Source organism: Bos indicus, chromosome 9, assembly GCF_029378745.1.
Source record: "Bos indicus isolate NIAB-ARS_2022 breed Sahiwal x Tharparkar chromosome 9, NIAB-ARS_B.indTharparkar_mat_pri_1.0, whole genome shotgun sequence".
In the NCBI taxonomy this organism is placed as follows: Eukaryota; Metazoa; Chordata; class Mammalia; order Artiodactyla; family Bovidae; genus Bos; species Bos indicus.
Window position 1 is genome coordinate 43,176,134 of NC_091768.1, and position 17,570 is coordinate 43,193,703.

Here is a 17,570-nt window from a genome sequence, read left to right on the forward strand (position 1 = left end):
GCCACAGCAGTCCTCAGTTCCCTACACTGGAGGCATGCTGCTTTCTTGGTGTTCCAGTTTGCTGACTCTGGGCACCATTTAGCTATTCCTCTTTCATTGAACTGAATTCAGTGACTGCTCTTGCATTTGGAGTCCTGAAGAAGATGCTCAGTGCTGGGAGCCTCTCCGTGGTGACCCAATCCCCAAGATGTCACTGGGCATGGACATGTGGGAGCCCCCTTAATAACCTGCTCGTGCCTCACTGGTAACTTTACGTCAGCTTCTTCTTGATCAGTCAGATTCTCCACCTCAGAGAGTCGGGCATTCCTGCTTGGGTCTGAGTGCTAGCAGAAGAACGAAACGTGCGATTGGATCTGGTACTGCAGAGCCTGAGCTGGGTAGCAGAGTTCCCATATGGTTGGAAGATGAGCCTTGGAGAATTGGGAATGGTGTCAGCCAGACACCAGTGCCAAGTAGCGCAGATTTAAAGATTTCTTGATACTCCTAGACAGCTGAGCAGAGATTTTATCAGCAGCAGCAAATGCAGCCAGTCCATCGTCACCTTGGCAGTGTTTGTGGAAGTAAACGGAGCACTGAGTGGACAGAACCTCAGTGCGGGCATATCTTAGGACCTTCTCTTTGGTGCTCGTGTCGTGTTCTATGTTGGATTGTGTATCCAAGGGCTCTGGGAGCGAGGAATATTGCCCTCTGCTGGGACTCTAACTTAATTTTTATTTAAGCAAGTTAGCCAAAAATGTTTGTATTGATGGCAGTGTTTCTAACATGCCTGGTAGAAACTGAAATATTTTTATTAATGAGGCTGACTAGTGAGAGTTATTGGGGGGATTTCCAGTTCTGATCGACTCTGGCCTCTGCCTGCAGTAGGAATGTGGCGGGGGTCAAACTACTTCTGTTTGTTTTGTTCAGACAGTTCACCCAAAAACTTTTCTCTGTGCTTATTTCCTACTCCGAGTATTAATGAAGGCAGATCCCCTTCAAGAACATGTACTCTTGTTGCATGGCATGTGAGTTTCTGGTAACCTCTCTGCATAGAATCTTATTTTAAATGTATTAGTGGAACTGCTTGTTACAAAGCCTTTGCTTGTCCCTTTCTAAAATCAGCTGTAATATAATTATGATTTTCTTTAATAATTGGCATTACACACTCAAATTTCTCTACATTGGTAAAACCTCATGTGAATCTCATAATCCGTAGGACCTCCAAAATTATTTTGGTGCAGTAAAATTTAATGGTGAGTAAATTGCTAAAAATCTTATTTATAATCTATAGGAATCAGCAGGTAAGAAGTTTTGAATTTATTAGGGCAGTGCTTTTCAACAGTTGTAAATCCACCTTACAGAGTCATTCGGTTCACATATTTGGATTTGTATGTACATATATAGACACAGAGAAAGAACAGAATTTCTTGAATGTATTTACTGTGTGCAGTGCCCTCTGATATTTTCTGTTGTTTTCTTTCTTTCCTTCCTGTCTTTCACACTTCCTCCTCCCCTCCCTCTTTTATGCTGGTCTTGATCTATCAAATCAGTGTCATCATTTCTGAATGGGTCATATGACAAACCACAGTTCCAAACACGCTGCCTCAGGGGTAAAGATTTTCAACCGTCTCCATTCCTTCCTTTCTCCATATTTCTGATGTGTGTAACGTGGTTTCTTTCCTTTCTTCCTTCCTTTTTAAAATTATCGTTTGCTCTCTGCCATATAGCAGAACTAAACCACTGAAAAGAGTCTGACACCCTACCTCGAGCTCACCTGTGCTTCTTGGACTCCTCCAGCCCAGCCTTTAGGGCAAACAGACCTCTAAGAATTCCTTCTATGAGTGACTTACACTGTTACACGGGAGGAAAGTTCTCCTTTTATTTAAGTTCTTAAGTTACTTATACCTTCCTTAACTCAGGTTCTTAAGTTCTCCTCTTTATTTAATAGTTAAGAGTAATCATTACAGAGAAGGCAGTGGCACCCCACTCCAGTACTCTTGCCTGGAAAATCTCATGGACGGAGGAGCCTGGTAGGCTGCAGTCCATGGGGTCTCGAAGAGTCAGACACGACTGAACGACTTCACTTTTCACTTTCATGCATTGGAGAGGGAAATGGAAACCCACTCCAGTGTTCTTGCCTGGAGAATCCCAGGGACGGGGGAGCCTGGTGGGCTGCTGTCTATGGGGTCGCACAGAGTCCCAGACACAACTGAATCGACTTAGCAGCAGCAGCAGTAATCATTACAACTAGTTCAATAAAAAGCCCATTGTATTGTCACTGCTCTGGCTGGGAAGAGCACTGTTAATAACAGTCGTACTATAACAGTAAACATTTATTAAACACTTACTGTGATTCAGACGTGGGCTCAGCGCATCATGTTCATTATCTAATTAGATCCTCATAGCTACCCTGGTACCTGAGACAGGGACCATTATATATTCCTGAGTGACACACAGGAAGCTGACATGTGAGGGGTCACGCAGAGGACCCATCCACTCCCTTATACCTCCCTTATTTTTGTTGTTTAGTCGCTAAGTTGTGTGTGACCTTTTGTGATTCCAAGGACTATAGTCGTATTTAGATATGTATGACTCTTCTGCACCCCCACGGAATGGACCCCACCAGGCTCTTCTGTCCATGAGGTTTTCCAGGCAGGAATACTGGAGTGGGTTGCCATTTCTTCCTCCAGGGGATCTTTTCGACCCAGGGATTGAATCGAACCCGTGTCTCCTGCATTGGCAGGCAGGTTCTTTACCACTGAGCCACCAGGGAGGCCTTATACCTCCCTACACTCATGTTATTCATGAAGCTAGTAGCCTCTGTGAACATTTTTCTTAAACATTTATTTGAGAGGGATAGACACTTTACCCTGCTTAACAAATGTTCAGTGAGCGCTCTGTGTCCCAGGCACTTTGCAGGACACTGGAGATGGAGTAGGGAAGACCTGGTCCCACAGGTAACCATCATGCAGTGTGGTGAGGGTACAGATAGGTCTCAGGGACGAGACCCCACAAGGGAGAGGGGTGGACAGCAGGCTCGCTCCAGCCCAGTAGCCCTTGGTCCTCTGCTCACGGGCAGTAATAGGAGGGTCAGGGATCTCTGACCCTAATTACCTAATTACCTCCATGGGATAATTAGGGCTTCCGTGGTAGCTCAGATGGTAAAGAATCTGCCTGCAATGCAGGAGACCCAAGTTCCATCCCAGGGTTGGCTCCATGGGGTTCCAAAGAGTCAGACATAACTGAGTGAATAATACAGTCATACATGGGATAATTAAAGCACTTGAAAGAATCCTATTATTTTTTAGGTTCCTGAGAGTAAGGTAGGTGTTTTTTTGCACAGTTGTTGTCAGCAGAGATGCAGGAGAAAAATTAACCTGTGTTTAATATGAGTCTGATGATTCCATTATCTAAAAAAGAAGGTCTGGGGAATTCTGTGACGGTCCAATGGCAAGGACTCCCAGCTTCCATGCAGGGGGCACGGGGCATGAATAGGGAGATCTGTCCATGGTCTCCTTCCAACTCAGGCCTTTGTATTGCTCACCTGCTGCTGTAGTGGCAGTCCCCTCAGAGACTGTCTCTTTTCCCTGTGTTTTTTCTTTTTTTTCCCTAAGGTTGCAAGAGTAAAGCACCTCGTGTACTGTGTTATGCTGGCATTAGTGTTATCTGAAGGCTTATAAATGACACCCAATCTGCCTGAATGAGATAAACCAGGGATAAACACTGTCTTCTAGCCCTGGCCATCCAGAGAGGCCCAATGGGTTGTTGGAAATGCAGAGCCTTGAATCAGAATCTGTATTTTCACTAGATCTCAGGCAATATATATGGACATTAGACTTTAGAAGTGCCGCGGTAGGTCAGACTACACAGCCATATTTTCCCCCAGCGTCCTAAGGATGCTTTATTCTCTTGCATTTTCTAGTTGCCCAAGGCTCGCACATGTCTGTAGAAGAACATGCTTTGTGCTTCGACCCTACCTGCTCCCCTGACGCCCACCACTGCTCTCCAATTAGCTCTTCTGCTTAAATAGGCGCTCAAAAATATATTCCAGTATACTTTGGGGTCAAATTCAACATTTGTCAAAAACAGGTTTATGAGTGAAATGTAATGAACAACATATTTAAAGCATACCATTTGATATGTTTTGACGTGTATATACCAGTGAAACCACACCACATTCAAGATGAGAAACAAAGCCATCACTTGTTACCTTGAAAGTTTACTTGTGTCCCTTTGCGTCCTTTCTTTCCCCTGCTTTCTGTCACTAAAGATGCGTTTGCCTTTTCTAGAATTTTATACGAATGGCATCCTACAGGCTTCTTTTATCTATCTGGTTTCTTTTACTCAGCTTAATTATTTTGAGGTTCATCATGAGTACCAGGTTGGTCAGCTCTGCTGCTGAGTAGTACTCTGCTGTAAACACAGTGCATCTGTATACTTGTTCATAAAAATTAGGGTTGTTTCCAGTTGGGAGCTGTTTATAAACAGGGCTGCCATGAATATCTGCATAAAAGTATTTGATCGTGTGCTTTCATTTTGCTTGGTAAATAAATAACTAGGAGTGGAATATACCTGGATCATATGGTCCAACATATAACTTCTTAAAAAAAATACCAACTGTTTTCCAAGGTGGTTATACCATTTTATATCTACCCTAGCAGCCTATGAGAATTCTAGTTCCTTCATGTCATCTCTGTCACTCAGTTTCATCTGTCTTTTTTGATTATACCCATTCTTGTGGGGAGTGATATGCTATCTCAGTGTGGTTTTAATGTCATGCATGTTCTTAAGCATCTTTTATACAGGATCTTAGTTCCCTGATCAGGGATCCAACCCATGCCCTGTGCAGTGGACGTGTGGAGTCTTAACCACTGTACCTCCATGGAAGTCCCACTGAGCATCTTTTTATATGATTATTTGCCATTTATATAGCTTCTCCAAAGTGACTGTTGAAACTTAATTGGGTTCTGTGTCATTGAGTTTGAGTGTTCTTTATGTAAGCTGGATTCAGGTCCTTTATCAGATAAATGATATGTCTGGTTTCTTCCAGTCTAGGCTTGTTTTTCCGGAGAAGGCAGTGGCACCCTACTCCAGTACTCTTGCCTGGAAAATCCCATGGACAGAAGAGCCTGGTAGGCTGCAGTCCATGGGGTCGCTAGGAGTCGGACACGACTGAGCGACTTCACTTTCACTGTTCACTTTCCTGCATTGGAGAAGGAAATGGCAACCCACTCCAGTGTTCTTGCCTGGAGAATCCCAGGGATGGGGGAGCCTGGTGGGCTGCTGTCTATGCGGTCAGACAGAGTCGGACACGACTGAAGTGACTTAGCAGCAGCAGGCTTGTTTTTCATTTTTTAAAGAAGTTTTAAATTTTAATGAAGTCCAGTTTATTAATTTGTTTTCTTATGGATTGTGCTTGTGTGTTATATCTGAGAAGTATTTGCCTAAAACAGTTTTCATAAAGGATTGCTCTTCTGTTTTCTTCTAGAGGTGTTAGAATTTTAATTTGAAAGTGAAAAGTGAAAGTCGCTCAGTCGTGTCTGACTCTTTGCGACCCCATCAACTATACAGTCCATGGAATTCTCTAGACCAGAATACTGGAGTGGCTAGCCTTTTCCTTCTCCAGGGGCTCTTCCTAACCCAGGAATCGAATCCAGGTCTCCCACATTGCAGGTGGATTCCTTACCAGCTGAGCTACAAGGGAAGCCTGGAATTTTAAGTTAGTTTTTATTTTTACATTCATGATCCATTTTTTAGTTAATTTTTTATATGATACATGTAGGATGAAAGTTTTTTCTTTTCTTTTTTTTTGCACATGTATGTCCAATATTTCTAGCATCATTTGTTGAAAAGATTCTCCTTTCTCTACTGAATTGCCTTTGAACCTGTGTTGAAAATCATTTGTCCATATATATGTCAGTAAACCTCTTAAACCATCCAGGGCCTGGCAATAGGGAAAACCACTAATAAAAGCAGTGAGGACCCTGGGATCCCAAATGGTCTGGGCAGTCGCCTTCTGGTATGAAGCTTGGACTCAAGCTTTGGTATCTCGAACAGGTCCTGGGAGTACATTGAGAGTGGACCTGCAAAGTATGTCAGCCTTGGGCAAGTTGAGGAGATAATTCCTAAAATCATTAATTCTCTCACTGTCTTTTATTGAGCAAGGCTGGAGAGTACATCGAAAGTACCTTTCTAGATGCATAGGAAAGGTGTTAATTCATCACACACAGTGGGTACTTTAGGACCTGGGGCTTAAAACTCTTTGGCAGTTCTGATTGAGAAGGGCTGCTGGAACTAGGACACTGAGACTTAGAAACCTGGGAGGCCTCATCGCTTCACGGAATCTGCAGTTGGCTGGGCCTGGGGCAGTTCTGGGCCTTTTCAGTCTGAAATAAGACATGACTCCAGGCAGTGGTAGAGTTGGCAGCTGACTGTGGTTCTCTAGATTCCAGTTCTTCCATGCTCAGCACCGTGCATCTTGGGAGCTGTCCAGAGTAGAGATGCCTGCTCTCCTAGAGTCTGCAGACTGGACAACAAGCTGTGCTTTCTGTAGATGCTATTGGCAGGACTCCTGCCTGTCTGAGAGCAGTCAGGGCAATTAGGTGACCTGTCCATAGCCAGGTTGCCACAGGAGCACTTCCTGTTCCTGGGGTCTCTCTCCCATCCCTCATGGGCTCTCGCCAGGCCTTGTCAGCATCTGTGCTCGGTCTGTGGACAGGAAGTTCAGGGATGGTGTCCTATGGGAATTGAAAGCCACCAGGGTCCAGCCTGAGCCTCTCAGGGATTAGGGAGAGCAAGCAAGTTTGGCCCTGGGATGCAGGTTTGTGTTGGTGGCTTCCCTTGTGGCTCAGAGTGTAAAGCGTCTGCCTACAATCCCGGAGACCCAGGTTTGATCCCTGGGTCAGGAAGTTCCCCTGGAGAAGGAAATGGCAACCCACTCCAGTATTCTTGCCTGGAAAATCCCATGGATGGAGGAGCCCGGTAGGCTACAGTCCATGAGGTCGCAAAGAGTTGGACACAACTGAGCGACTTCACTTCACTTCACTTCACTTCTGGACCCACAGAATGGTTCCCAGGCAAGGGAAACACTTTCTCATAGGCTCCTGAGGTTGACCTGGGCCCCTCTGTGTGTGACATAGATCAGAACCCTCACCTGATATACCTTTTGTCTTTCAGGCACTCCTAGCAGGCATGCGGAACCGGGAGAACAGCTCGCCCTGCCAGGGCAACGGGGAGCCGGCAGGCCGGGGCAAGAACTTGGGCTCCATGTGGCCGGGAGAGGAGGAGCCTGGCCACGACGTGAGCACGCCCTCCTACAAGAAGCCTCTGTATGGTATCTCACACAAGATTATGGAGAAGAAGAACCCTCCCGCGGGGGACATGCTCAACACCTATGAGCTCTCAGAGAAAGTGAATCCCAGCAACAGCCCCTCACCGCTGCGGCTCCTGAACGAGACACAGAAGCGGGACACTGGCGGCCCCGCAGCAGCCACAGACAGCGACCCCAACATCTACTTTCTCATCCAGAAGATGTTCTACATGCTCAACACGCTCTCCTCCAACATGTCGCAGCTGCACAGCAAGGTGGACCTGCTCTCCCTGGAAGTGAGCCGCATCAAGAAGCAGGTGAGCCCCACTGAGATGGTGGCCAAGTTCCAGCCGCCGCCCGAGTACCAGCTCACGGCGGCCGAGCTCAAACAGATCGTGGACCAGAGCCTGTCGGGTGGTGACCTGGCCTGTCGCCTGCTGGTGCAGCTTTTCCCAGAGCTCTTCAGCGACGTGGACTTCTCCCGGGGCTGTGGCGCCTGTGGCTTCGCGGCCAAGCGGAAGCTGGAGTCGCTGCACCTGCAGCTCATCCGGAACTATGTGGAGGTCTACTACCCATCGGTGAAGGACACGGCCGTCTGGCAGGCTGAGTGCCTGCCCCAGCTCAACGACTTCTTCAGCCGCTTCTGGGCCCAGCGGGAAATGGAGGACAGCCAGCCCAGCGGCCAGGTGTCTGGCTTCTTCGAGGCCGAGCCCCAGGTGGATGCTGGCCACTTCCTGGACAGCAAGGAGCAGGAGGAGGCCCTGTCCCTGGACCGCAGCAGCACCATCGCCTCTGACCATGTGGTGGACACGCAGGACCTCACCGAGTTCCTGGACGAGGCCTCATCCCCGGGCGAATTTGCGGTCTTCCTTCTGCACCGGCTGTTCCCTGAGCTCTTCGACCACAGGAAGCTGGGCGAGCAGTACAGCTGCTATGGGGATGGCGGCAAGCAGGAGCTGGACCCGCAGCGTCTACAGATCATCCGCAACTACACAGAGATCTACTTCCCCGACATGCAGGAGGAGGATGCCTGGCTGCAGCAGTGTGCCCAGCGCATCAATGACGAGCTGGAGGGCCTGGGGCTGGACGCGGGCAGCGAGGGCGAGCCCCCGCGAGACGACTGCTACGACTCATCCAGCCTGCCCGATGACATCTCCGTGGTCAAGGTGGAAGACAGCTTCGAGGGCGAGCGGCCCGGCCGGCGGTCCAAGAAGATCTGGCTGGTGCCCATCGACTTCGACAAGCTGGAGATCCCGCAGCCCGACTTCGAGGTGCCGGGCGCCGACTGCCTGCTGAGCAAGGAGCAGCTGCGCAGCATCTACGAGAGCAGCTTGTCCATCGGCAACTTTGCCTCGCGCCTGCTGGTGCACCTGTTCCCGGAGCTCTTCACCCACGAGAACCTGCGCAAGCAGTACAACTGCAGCGGCTCCCTGGGCAAGAAGCAGCTGGACCCGTCCCGTATCAAGCTCATCCGCCACTACGTGCAGCTGCTCTACCCACGGGCCAAGAATGACCGTGTCTGGACACTGGAGTTCGTGGGCAAACTGGACGAGCGCTGCCGGCGCCGGGACACGGAGCAGAGGCGCTCCTACCAGCAGCAGCGCAAGGTCCACGTTCCGGGCCCTGAGTGCAGGGACCTGGCCAGCTATGCAATCAACCCTGAGCGGTTCCGGGAGGAATTTGAGGGGCCCCCGCTGCCCCCCGAAAGGAGCAGCAAGGACTTCTGCAAGATCCCCCTGGACGAGTTGGTGGTGCCCTCGCCCGACTTCCCGGTGCCTTCGCCGTACCTGCTGTCCGACAAAGAAGTGCGCGAGATCGTGCAGCAAAGCCTCTCCGTGGGCAACTTCGCCGCCCGGCTGCTCGTCAGGCTCTTCCCCGAACTCTTCACCACCGAGAACCTGCGGCTGCAGTACAACCACTCCGGGGCATGCAACAAGAAGCAGCTGGACCCCACACGCTTGCGGCTCATCCGCCACTACGTGGAGGCCGTGTACCCGGTGGAGAAGATGGAGGAGGTGTGGCACTACGAATGTATCCCGAGCATCGACGAACGCTGCCGCCGCCCCAACAGAAAGAAATGCGACATCCTGAAGAAAGCCAAGAAGGTGGAGAAGTGAGGGGTACCAGGGGCACTGAGCGTCGCCCCTACCCCCCACCACCACGAGCCCGAGCCGCGTCCGCAGCCGCGCACGTTATATCGGCGGGGCGGGGCCTGCTGCATTTGCACACGCGATCGCCCAGCCGGTCACGGCCACACAAAGAAGCCTCGCATTTGGTCTCTTGTACTTAAAACTTTTGTCCTGTGTTCCTGTGGTGCAGCCAGAGCCTGGGAGAGCAGAGCTGCGAGGGCAGAGGGGCCGTCAGGGTTCCCTCTCCTCAGCAGTTGTCCTCCCAGTCCCCTCACCATTTGAAATGCAAATCAAGCAACCCTCTTGTTCCTCTGCCCACATTTTACGTCTTCAATTTTTATTAAAAAAAATTTTTTTTTTTTAATTAAAAAGAAACCCTTTTTAAGTAAATCATTGGGCTCTGTGGAGGCCATTTTACTCAGAAAAAAAATTTTTTTTCTTTAATATTTGAGATGTACTGTAAGATGACTTGAGTCACTGGGAATTTTTTTTAAGATGGTTTCAGATATATGAAATTTTTAGAAGTGCCATGTTCATGCATGATGGCTGATAGCTTCAGGTGGCATAGAGACGGATTTTACTGACCTTGTCTTTTATTAATACATCGGATTTTGGAAGAGTCAGGACGCCTCTTGGATGGCGGTGGAGGGGATGGGGTAGCTCGGTGTCCTTTCTGGCCACGGTCAGTTGCTCGCTCCCTCCCACTGTGGTGCTGAGGAAGGGGCTGCGGGGACGGCTGGCCTGGCCTGTCTCACCCTGCTGTGCCAGGTGAATGTTGCTCACCCTGTAGACAAGAACACTGGATGGTGATGATGGTGATATGAATGTAGATAGACGTGGAGACACGTTCACAGTGTCTTCATTTGAGCTGTGTCCTTCCACTGCCCTCTTTCCTTCCTCCTCAAGGATGCTGGTTAGAGAGGCAAACATTTCCTTGGAAAACTGTGTGTGGTTATTTGGCTTCTTGTTTAAGGATGGGCCCCATTGGGCTCACTGAGAACTGTTTACTTTCCATGTGTGTATTTGTATAAAACCCAGGTTCTGGGAGCTGTATGGTGGCTTCACCACACCTCAGTGTTGGCTCCTCCAGTCAGTACACATCCTTGTTCCTCAGGGCCGGGCCTAAACCGTGGCCTGTCTTGAGGATACCTGGTGTTGGAAGGACACAGGCCATCCGAAATAGGGCTCCCATATCCCTTTCCGGGGTCCACTCAGAGCTTTCTCTTTCGGCCCCCAGAAGGTCCTGCTCTCCTACATCTGGCCGGTCCCTCGGCCTCAGGATGAGACACCTCTTTTCTCTTCCCTGGTTGGGAAGGTCACACTGCTCCAGGCCAGTGGCATGCTCTCCAGGATTCCAACCAGGAAACTCCCCAACAGGTAAAGTCCTTAATGTAAAAACAGTACTTTTACCTACCTGACTTTGGGGGCTAGTGCCTAAGAGGGAAAGGGAACAGTCTAAACACAATACATTATACCAGAAAGCAAGAAAATAAATTGAATCACACAGGGTAGTCGTAAAACCCTTGTGGAATGTTAATTTAATAACCTAATGGCTTAATATTTTGCTACCTTAAAATGCAGAAATAATAGAAACAATCTGTGAATTCTTTTCATACAGATAAGGACTTCAGCATTACTGACTGATGGAACTTTGCCTGCACTCGCGGCCATTTTTTTTTTTAATGCCAGGATTCTGAGCAGTGTGAAGTTGCCGATCTAACTTTAGTAAATCTGCTTTTAAATGTCATTTACAGATTATTTCAGTTGTTAACTGCGGACCTAAATTATTACAATTTGGAAACACACAGGGACTTAATGACTCTTTCTCACCCACCCACATACATGTGTACACACACATTTCTTAGTAAAAAACTGAAGTGAGATGAAGGGGACCGACATGAATAACAAGCTCAACCTCTTTGTGCCTGGAAAGGAGGAGGACTGGAGCAGCCGGAGACTCACTTCCCCCTCTCCTGGGCCTTTCTCTATGCCTTAGTCTCTCCAGCACACAGATGCATGCCTGCGTGCATGTGCGTGCACACACACCCAAAGATGGCAGTGGCACTCTCGCCCTCACCGGGATCCTGCGAGTGGGAGGGTGCTGTGGAATTTGTTCTGGTCTCTAGGATGTATCCAAGAGGATTCCAAGCCATGTGAAAATTGCCCTGCTTTCTAGAGGGTGGAATGTGACCCTGCAACTTCAGAAGCACAATCATTTAATAATTTTTTTTTAATCATCCTGTCTACCCACAAGAGACATCAACAGGTTCTAGGAATTAAATATATCTCTTTACAACCTAGAGCATGTCCAGTTTTTGGAAACTGTGTTTTGATGGTTTCTTTAATACCTTTCCTGTATGGGGCTTCTTCCCCCAAATCTTAGAGTCCCTTCCAATGAAGAGAGGTGGACGCTCTCTGTGAGCTGTAATCTTGTCTCTCTGGACCGACTCACCAGGAACCACCTGCAGGTCCTGAGTCTGTCTGCGTGGTGTCCTCAGCCTCCAGCCATACAGGTGGGCTCCAGGGGCTTTTTTTTTTTTACATGAAGCAATAGAATTATAAAATACCTAAATTTTTTTCAAAATGTAATGTTTTCCATAATCTGTTGGCAAAATCCCTACTCCCTCCCCATCTAAATTCTTTGATTTTTGTTAATACTTGCTTGTGTTTGGGGAATTTTTTCTCCCTCACATCCAGAAGTAGCACAGACACATTCTGATATTGAGTAAAATAGCACGTCACAATAGGTGGTAGTGTCCCTCGTTTTTCTGTTAGTGAGTTTTAAAAGAATGTACGAAGATAGTCATGAATGTACTAAGTGTTCTAATCCTGCTTCCGTTCACTTTGGCTGTGTCTACATGACAACACAGGTTTGACAGGGAATAAAGTTGTGCCCAGTGTCATGGGTGTTAGTGTGCCCCTCCCCCTCAGTGTTGGACCCCACCCTTCCCTGCTTTTTAAGTTTGGTGGGAGGGGGTACCACATCAGCAGCAATCATCAACCAACCAATGGGATCTACTTAGTGGTAAGTGGATTAACTGTTTAAATGCTAAGAGTCACTGGCCTGACCACACCATAGTATGGCCACTTGGGTTCCTGCAGACATGGCTTCATTTTCCACCTTTGCCCCAAATGTTTACTTCTTGCCTGATTGAGGAGGAGGGTCTCAAGACCTCAGATTGGAGGCCATTGAGCTCTTAACCCTGCCTCACCATGGAGAGAGATGCTATGAAGTGGTGGGACTTCCCTGGTGGTCCAGTGGTTACCACTCCCTGCTTCCACTGCAGGGGGCACGGTTTCTATCCCTGGTCAAGGAACTAAGATCTCACATGCTATAGGGCCAAAAAAGAAGTGGGCCCCTGGGCCAAGGGACTCTTAATGTCGTTCAGAGATACTTGTCTCTTGTAGATCCAGCCTTAATGTTTTTCTGACATCCTAGTGATAGCAGACCCTGCGCAAAGTGGATATCAGAGTTAATACTGTGAGGAGACAAAATAATGAGAATAGTTTTACCAAAGATAATGAAACATTGCATAATGTCTGCATTTTACCATTGATTTGAGTGCACCCTTAGAAAACTGAATGTAACAAAAACCCAGGACATTTTTTGGAAATTGTATGCTCTCTAGCAACTGTGTGAATTTTTATACAAGCACTGTTTTATGAGCTATATAAAATGTTATAAAAATACGGTCTCCTAACATCTTATTTTCTTAGGGCAGAGGTCTCTCAGAAGGTATGGGTCTATTTGTCTTTGCTTGGGGCTTCACCACCCGCTCCCAGGGGAGGGCAGGGGCACTCGGGGCACCATGGCTTCTCGGGCTTCCACACTCTGGGTGACGCGGTGCAGTTTGTCACAGCTGAATGACTGAGACGTCTCCAAATGAGCCCTAGAGCATTTCTTACACAAATCGCGTCCCAGCCATGAGGTAGAGGCACAGCTGACCTTTCCTTTCCTGGTCGGCTGCCACACCCGCCCTGTTGCCAAACTGGAGGAGTTTCAGTTCACTCTTTCTTTTCCACTTTGGATTAAATGGGATTTAGTTCCTCAAGGCAAACCTATTATTAACTGATAACAAAATGATGCATGTTTTTCTCTTGCCTCATTGGCGAATTATAAATCATTAATATTTCACAGTAAAAATAATATCAAGCTATCAAACATTTTTTAGACCTAGAGGTCACGTGGTATAAAGTGCGTCGTGGCCTGTGATTGGAGCGAGCAAGCACTCGGCCCAGAGCGTGCACACCTGTGCGGGCAGCCGTGCACAGGTGAGGGCTGGTCAGGGCTGGAGCCTGATTTACTCCATAGGCAAGTCGAAACAAGACTTGAAGGCGAGATTCTTTAGAGCCTTTCTGGCCGTACGTATCTTTGTTTTTGACCAAAAAAAATAAAGTCCGTTTCCTCAGCTGCCACTAAGGTGCTCGGTCCATCCGAGCGTCACACGGCGGGCGGCAGCCCCTGTCCGCAGCGTGGCCTCCATCCACTGAGTTCACTGGCAGCTGTTCAGCCTTCAAGGGAACGGTGAGGTGGGTGAGGTGACCGTCACTGAGGGTAAGGTCAATGCCCTCATTAGAGCGGCGTGTAAACGGTGAGCCTTTCTGGCCAGGCTTGTTTGCAGAGGCTCTGGTCAATGTCAACATTGGGTACCTCATCTGCGGTGTGGGGGCTGGGGGACCTGCCGGGCAGGAGGTCTTGCCCCTCCACCCCTCCTGCCCCAGCTGAGGAGAAGGAAGTGAAAACAGGACTCTGAGAAGTGTGATGATCACCTGGGGCTTTGGTCTTTTTGACTAAACCTCTTTAGAGACAGGCTCAATAAAAAGCTGAGCTCTTTGCTGCTGCTGTCTTGCGAATAACAATAATAGAGAATTTCAGTGGGCTTACCTGTAAAAGCCAGTTCTCAGAAATAAGAATTCCACACCAGATTATTCTGATTATTGGAATGGTGAGATGCAGTGGACACTTTAAGAGCTTCCAGAGAAACCTAAAATCGCCAAACCAGTGATGGGAAAGACACGAACATGCATCGCCCACTTGCTTGGATGGCAATGTTGGGCCTACCTGAGTGTATACAACATGCCAGGCACACCGCTGAGAGTTTCTCCTGGATCATAGCTGGTGAAGATCTCAGAAGCCCTGTGAGGTAAGTTCCCTAATTAAGCCTGTTAAGAAAGCTAAGGCCCTGAACAGTATGTGTACCATCTCATTTAATTCTTGTAAAAACTCCGTGTCTTGGGCAATGTTGTTATTTCCGTTTTGTGGTGAGGAAGCAGAAAGAAGGTCCAAACAAACTGCGATGCCAAGATGAGAGTCTGCCTTGTACGCCGAACCGTCTCAGACACTAAACACCCCCTGAGCCGCATGCAGTATAAAACAGAGATTCAGACCTGAAACTCAGTTTGTCTGATGTTAGATATATGTGCCGGTTCTCAAATTGCCCTGGCTGAAATAATTGTGGCCATTTGTGGACAGACATGTTCTGGTAAGAGTAAATTTTTTGAGATTGTGAAAGTAATTGCCATGGATTGGATTCCTTAGGAACAGAGTCTGAGACTAGGGTTCTTGTGCAGTTGATTGAGGACCTGCTCCCAGGAGAAAAGGTGCGAAAGAAGCAGAACAGGGCCAGGGAAGGCCATAAGCAGGAGTGTGGTCTCTGCAGGCCAGCCTCACTGCCATGCGCTGTGAGGCCCTAGAACATGAATTGTTTTGCAGAATTAGTACCAGGTGAAGCAAAGGCGCCAGTTGGTCATTGAGGTCTCCTCCAGGGAAAGGGGTAGTTGGCCTGGCAGGGTGGCTCCCTTTGCCAAGGGCAGTGTTCCAGAAGAGCCATTGTGAGTGGTTAGCTGGCCCTCAACAGTGAGGGGGTGGGTGTGCCAGCACAGGGGATCTGGGTGGGACTCCATCGGCATCCATTAAGGGGCAGACCCACCAGACTGCATGTTTAACCAGGTCATGGGGCCCCATCTGCCAGAGGTTCTCAGTCTGTTGGAACCTGAATTCTCACAGTGGGGCCTGAGAATCTGCATTTCTAAGAAGTTCCCCCTCTCTAACGAGATGGTGCCAGGTGCTGATGTCCAGAGGCTGCAGAAACATGTAACTTCAAAAAATACACTGTACATCCCAGAAACGGAAAGCTTAGCACTTAGTAGAGCTAGATCTGAGCTGAAATAAGTGGTTTCCAAATTGACTTTTTGAAAATTACAAACTATAAGTTTATTAATGAGGGGGTCCTTAATACTATGAAACCAGGGGGGCTGGTCCTTGGTGGAGTCATCAGGGAAAACTTCCCCAAGGAACTGGATGGCTAGCCTAGATTTGAGAATGAAGAATTAATTAGGTGAAAAGTTCAACATGCAAACAAGCTTTGGGGTGTGAGAAGCAGCTCTTAGGAAACAGTTAAAGGTGGCCAATGGAGGGTGGAACTAGAGGAGGAGGAGTTTCGTGAAGCTGCAGAAACAGTCTGGGGCTGGAGGACTTTGTCTTCACTGAATTGCCCTTGGATCAGTAAGAAAAGAAGAAACCCTTCACCTGTTCTGAGTAGGGAGGGGAATACTCAGTTCTGATACAATCGTGTTGAACTCTGCCTCCTCTGCCCAGTAAGGCTGCCCTCCTCCACTGCTGTTCTAGTCACCTTGCCATCATGTAGCTTTCAGGTCAGTGGGAAGAGGCAGCTTTACAAATGTTTCAGCATCAGGCCAAATATGGTGGCTGGCGCCAGAACATTTCTGCAGAGGGAAGCCTGTCCGTTGACTTTATTTTAAGGAGTGGGAATTTGTTCATCCTTCCTGTGCCACAGGAAATAGAACAAGGAAGGCAGTTAAGAATCATCTCTACCTCTAAAAGAAGTTCATTCATTTAGCAAAAATATTTGTAACACCTACTATCTCCTGAGCATAGTTCCATGATTCTAACAAGTCTAATTGGTAGGTAAGAAGCCTGTTTAAGCTTGGAGAGAAGGTTCTGATCGTTAACAGCACAAAACCTAATGTCTCTTGCCTTCAGTTGATTTTCAAGATGCACTTGGGTATAAGCCGACCGAGGACCTTGGCTCTGCCCCGTGTAGACAGCTGAGACCGTGGCAGGAGGCACACCTACTGGAAGGCAGGTTCCTGACTCTCCTGGCTCTCAGAGCTGAAACAGAGTTGCTAAGTTATCCTATTTCTGACATGATATATTAAACCCAAATCTCCCCACTGTATCCGATTAGCTGAAATCTCAGTGCAGGCACAGTGTCAGGCATGACAAGGCATATACTTCAGTATATGGTGGTGCCTACCTTGTCTTCATGTAATTAATACTATTTTCTTGAATCCAATGAGTTGGCTGCTATTATTGTAGCCTCACTTTTCTCTTATGTCAGAATCAAAAGTTAAGGGATTTCCTCCTACAATCCTAAAGAAAATTCCCTACATATTCTGTGGGGAAGTATCTAAGTAAGCCCTCTGAGTGGGTTCCAGAAATGGGTTTTACCAGTAGAGATCTCTAAACAGAACTTGCCCATTTTAGACACATGCTATTCTACTCTGACTGCAGTCTTTAGGCTTTCACTTGTCTGCCTTGGGGAAGGTCTCCCTAGGTTTAAGAAAAAAGTCCCAGGATCAAAGTTCCATTGAATGCAGTTGACATCTCTACAAGGGAATCAAGTGCATTGTGAGTGATCCACGTCCTCAGGATCTTGCAAAATTGTTGACTTTCACCATTCTTCTTTTGATGTACCTGATCTGTTAACCAATAATGAACGAAAAAAAAAAAAAAAAACTTGAAACGAAAAAAAGGGCCAGCAAGTGTATCTTTGAGGGAAAGAAGTGAGTGGCAGTCTCAGAGAGTTTTGTCCAATTTCAGAGCCCTCAGAGAAATGCTAAGCACACATTGGGCAGTAGCAGTTACCAAAGGCAGAAGCACAGGCAGAACACTCTTAAGAAGAGTGTATATCAGACTATTCATACATTTTTTTACACTCATAATTAGACTAGCAGAAATCAGAAAGCTGGGTCATGCCAGGGGCTCAGTGAGGCTGTGCGTCTTCAGTCACTTTGGTTGTGGCTGGTGAGAGGGCAGCCTGGCACAGATGTCCAGGAGAAGAAGCAGTGCTGTGTTTTTTGCAGTGAAGGGAGTCGGGTGGGAGAATGTCACTGGGAGAGTGGGTGGGCAA

General features: G+C 47.9%; 1 protein-coding gene across 2 annotated transcripts in view; it reads left to right on the forward strand.

Moving 5' to 3' along the window:
- BEND3 (BEN domain containing 3) overlaps window positions 1–13,107 on the forward strand; it is a 32,985-nt gene extending 19,878 nt beyond the window's left edge. For both annotated transcript variants that reach the window (XM_070796010.1, XM_070796011.1), the window contains one exon: window positions 7,156–13,107. In XM_070796010.1, coding sequence (XP_070652111.1) covers window positions 7,156–9,405 — 2,250 coding nt within the window. In that variant the 3' untranslated portion in view covers window positions 9,406–13,107. The remainder of the gene's footprint in view (window positions 1–7,155) is intronic.
- Window positions 13,108–17,570: the final 4,463 nt, after the last annotated feature.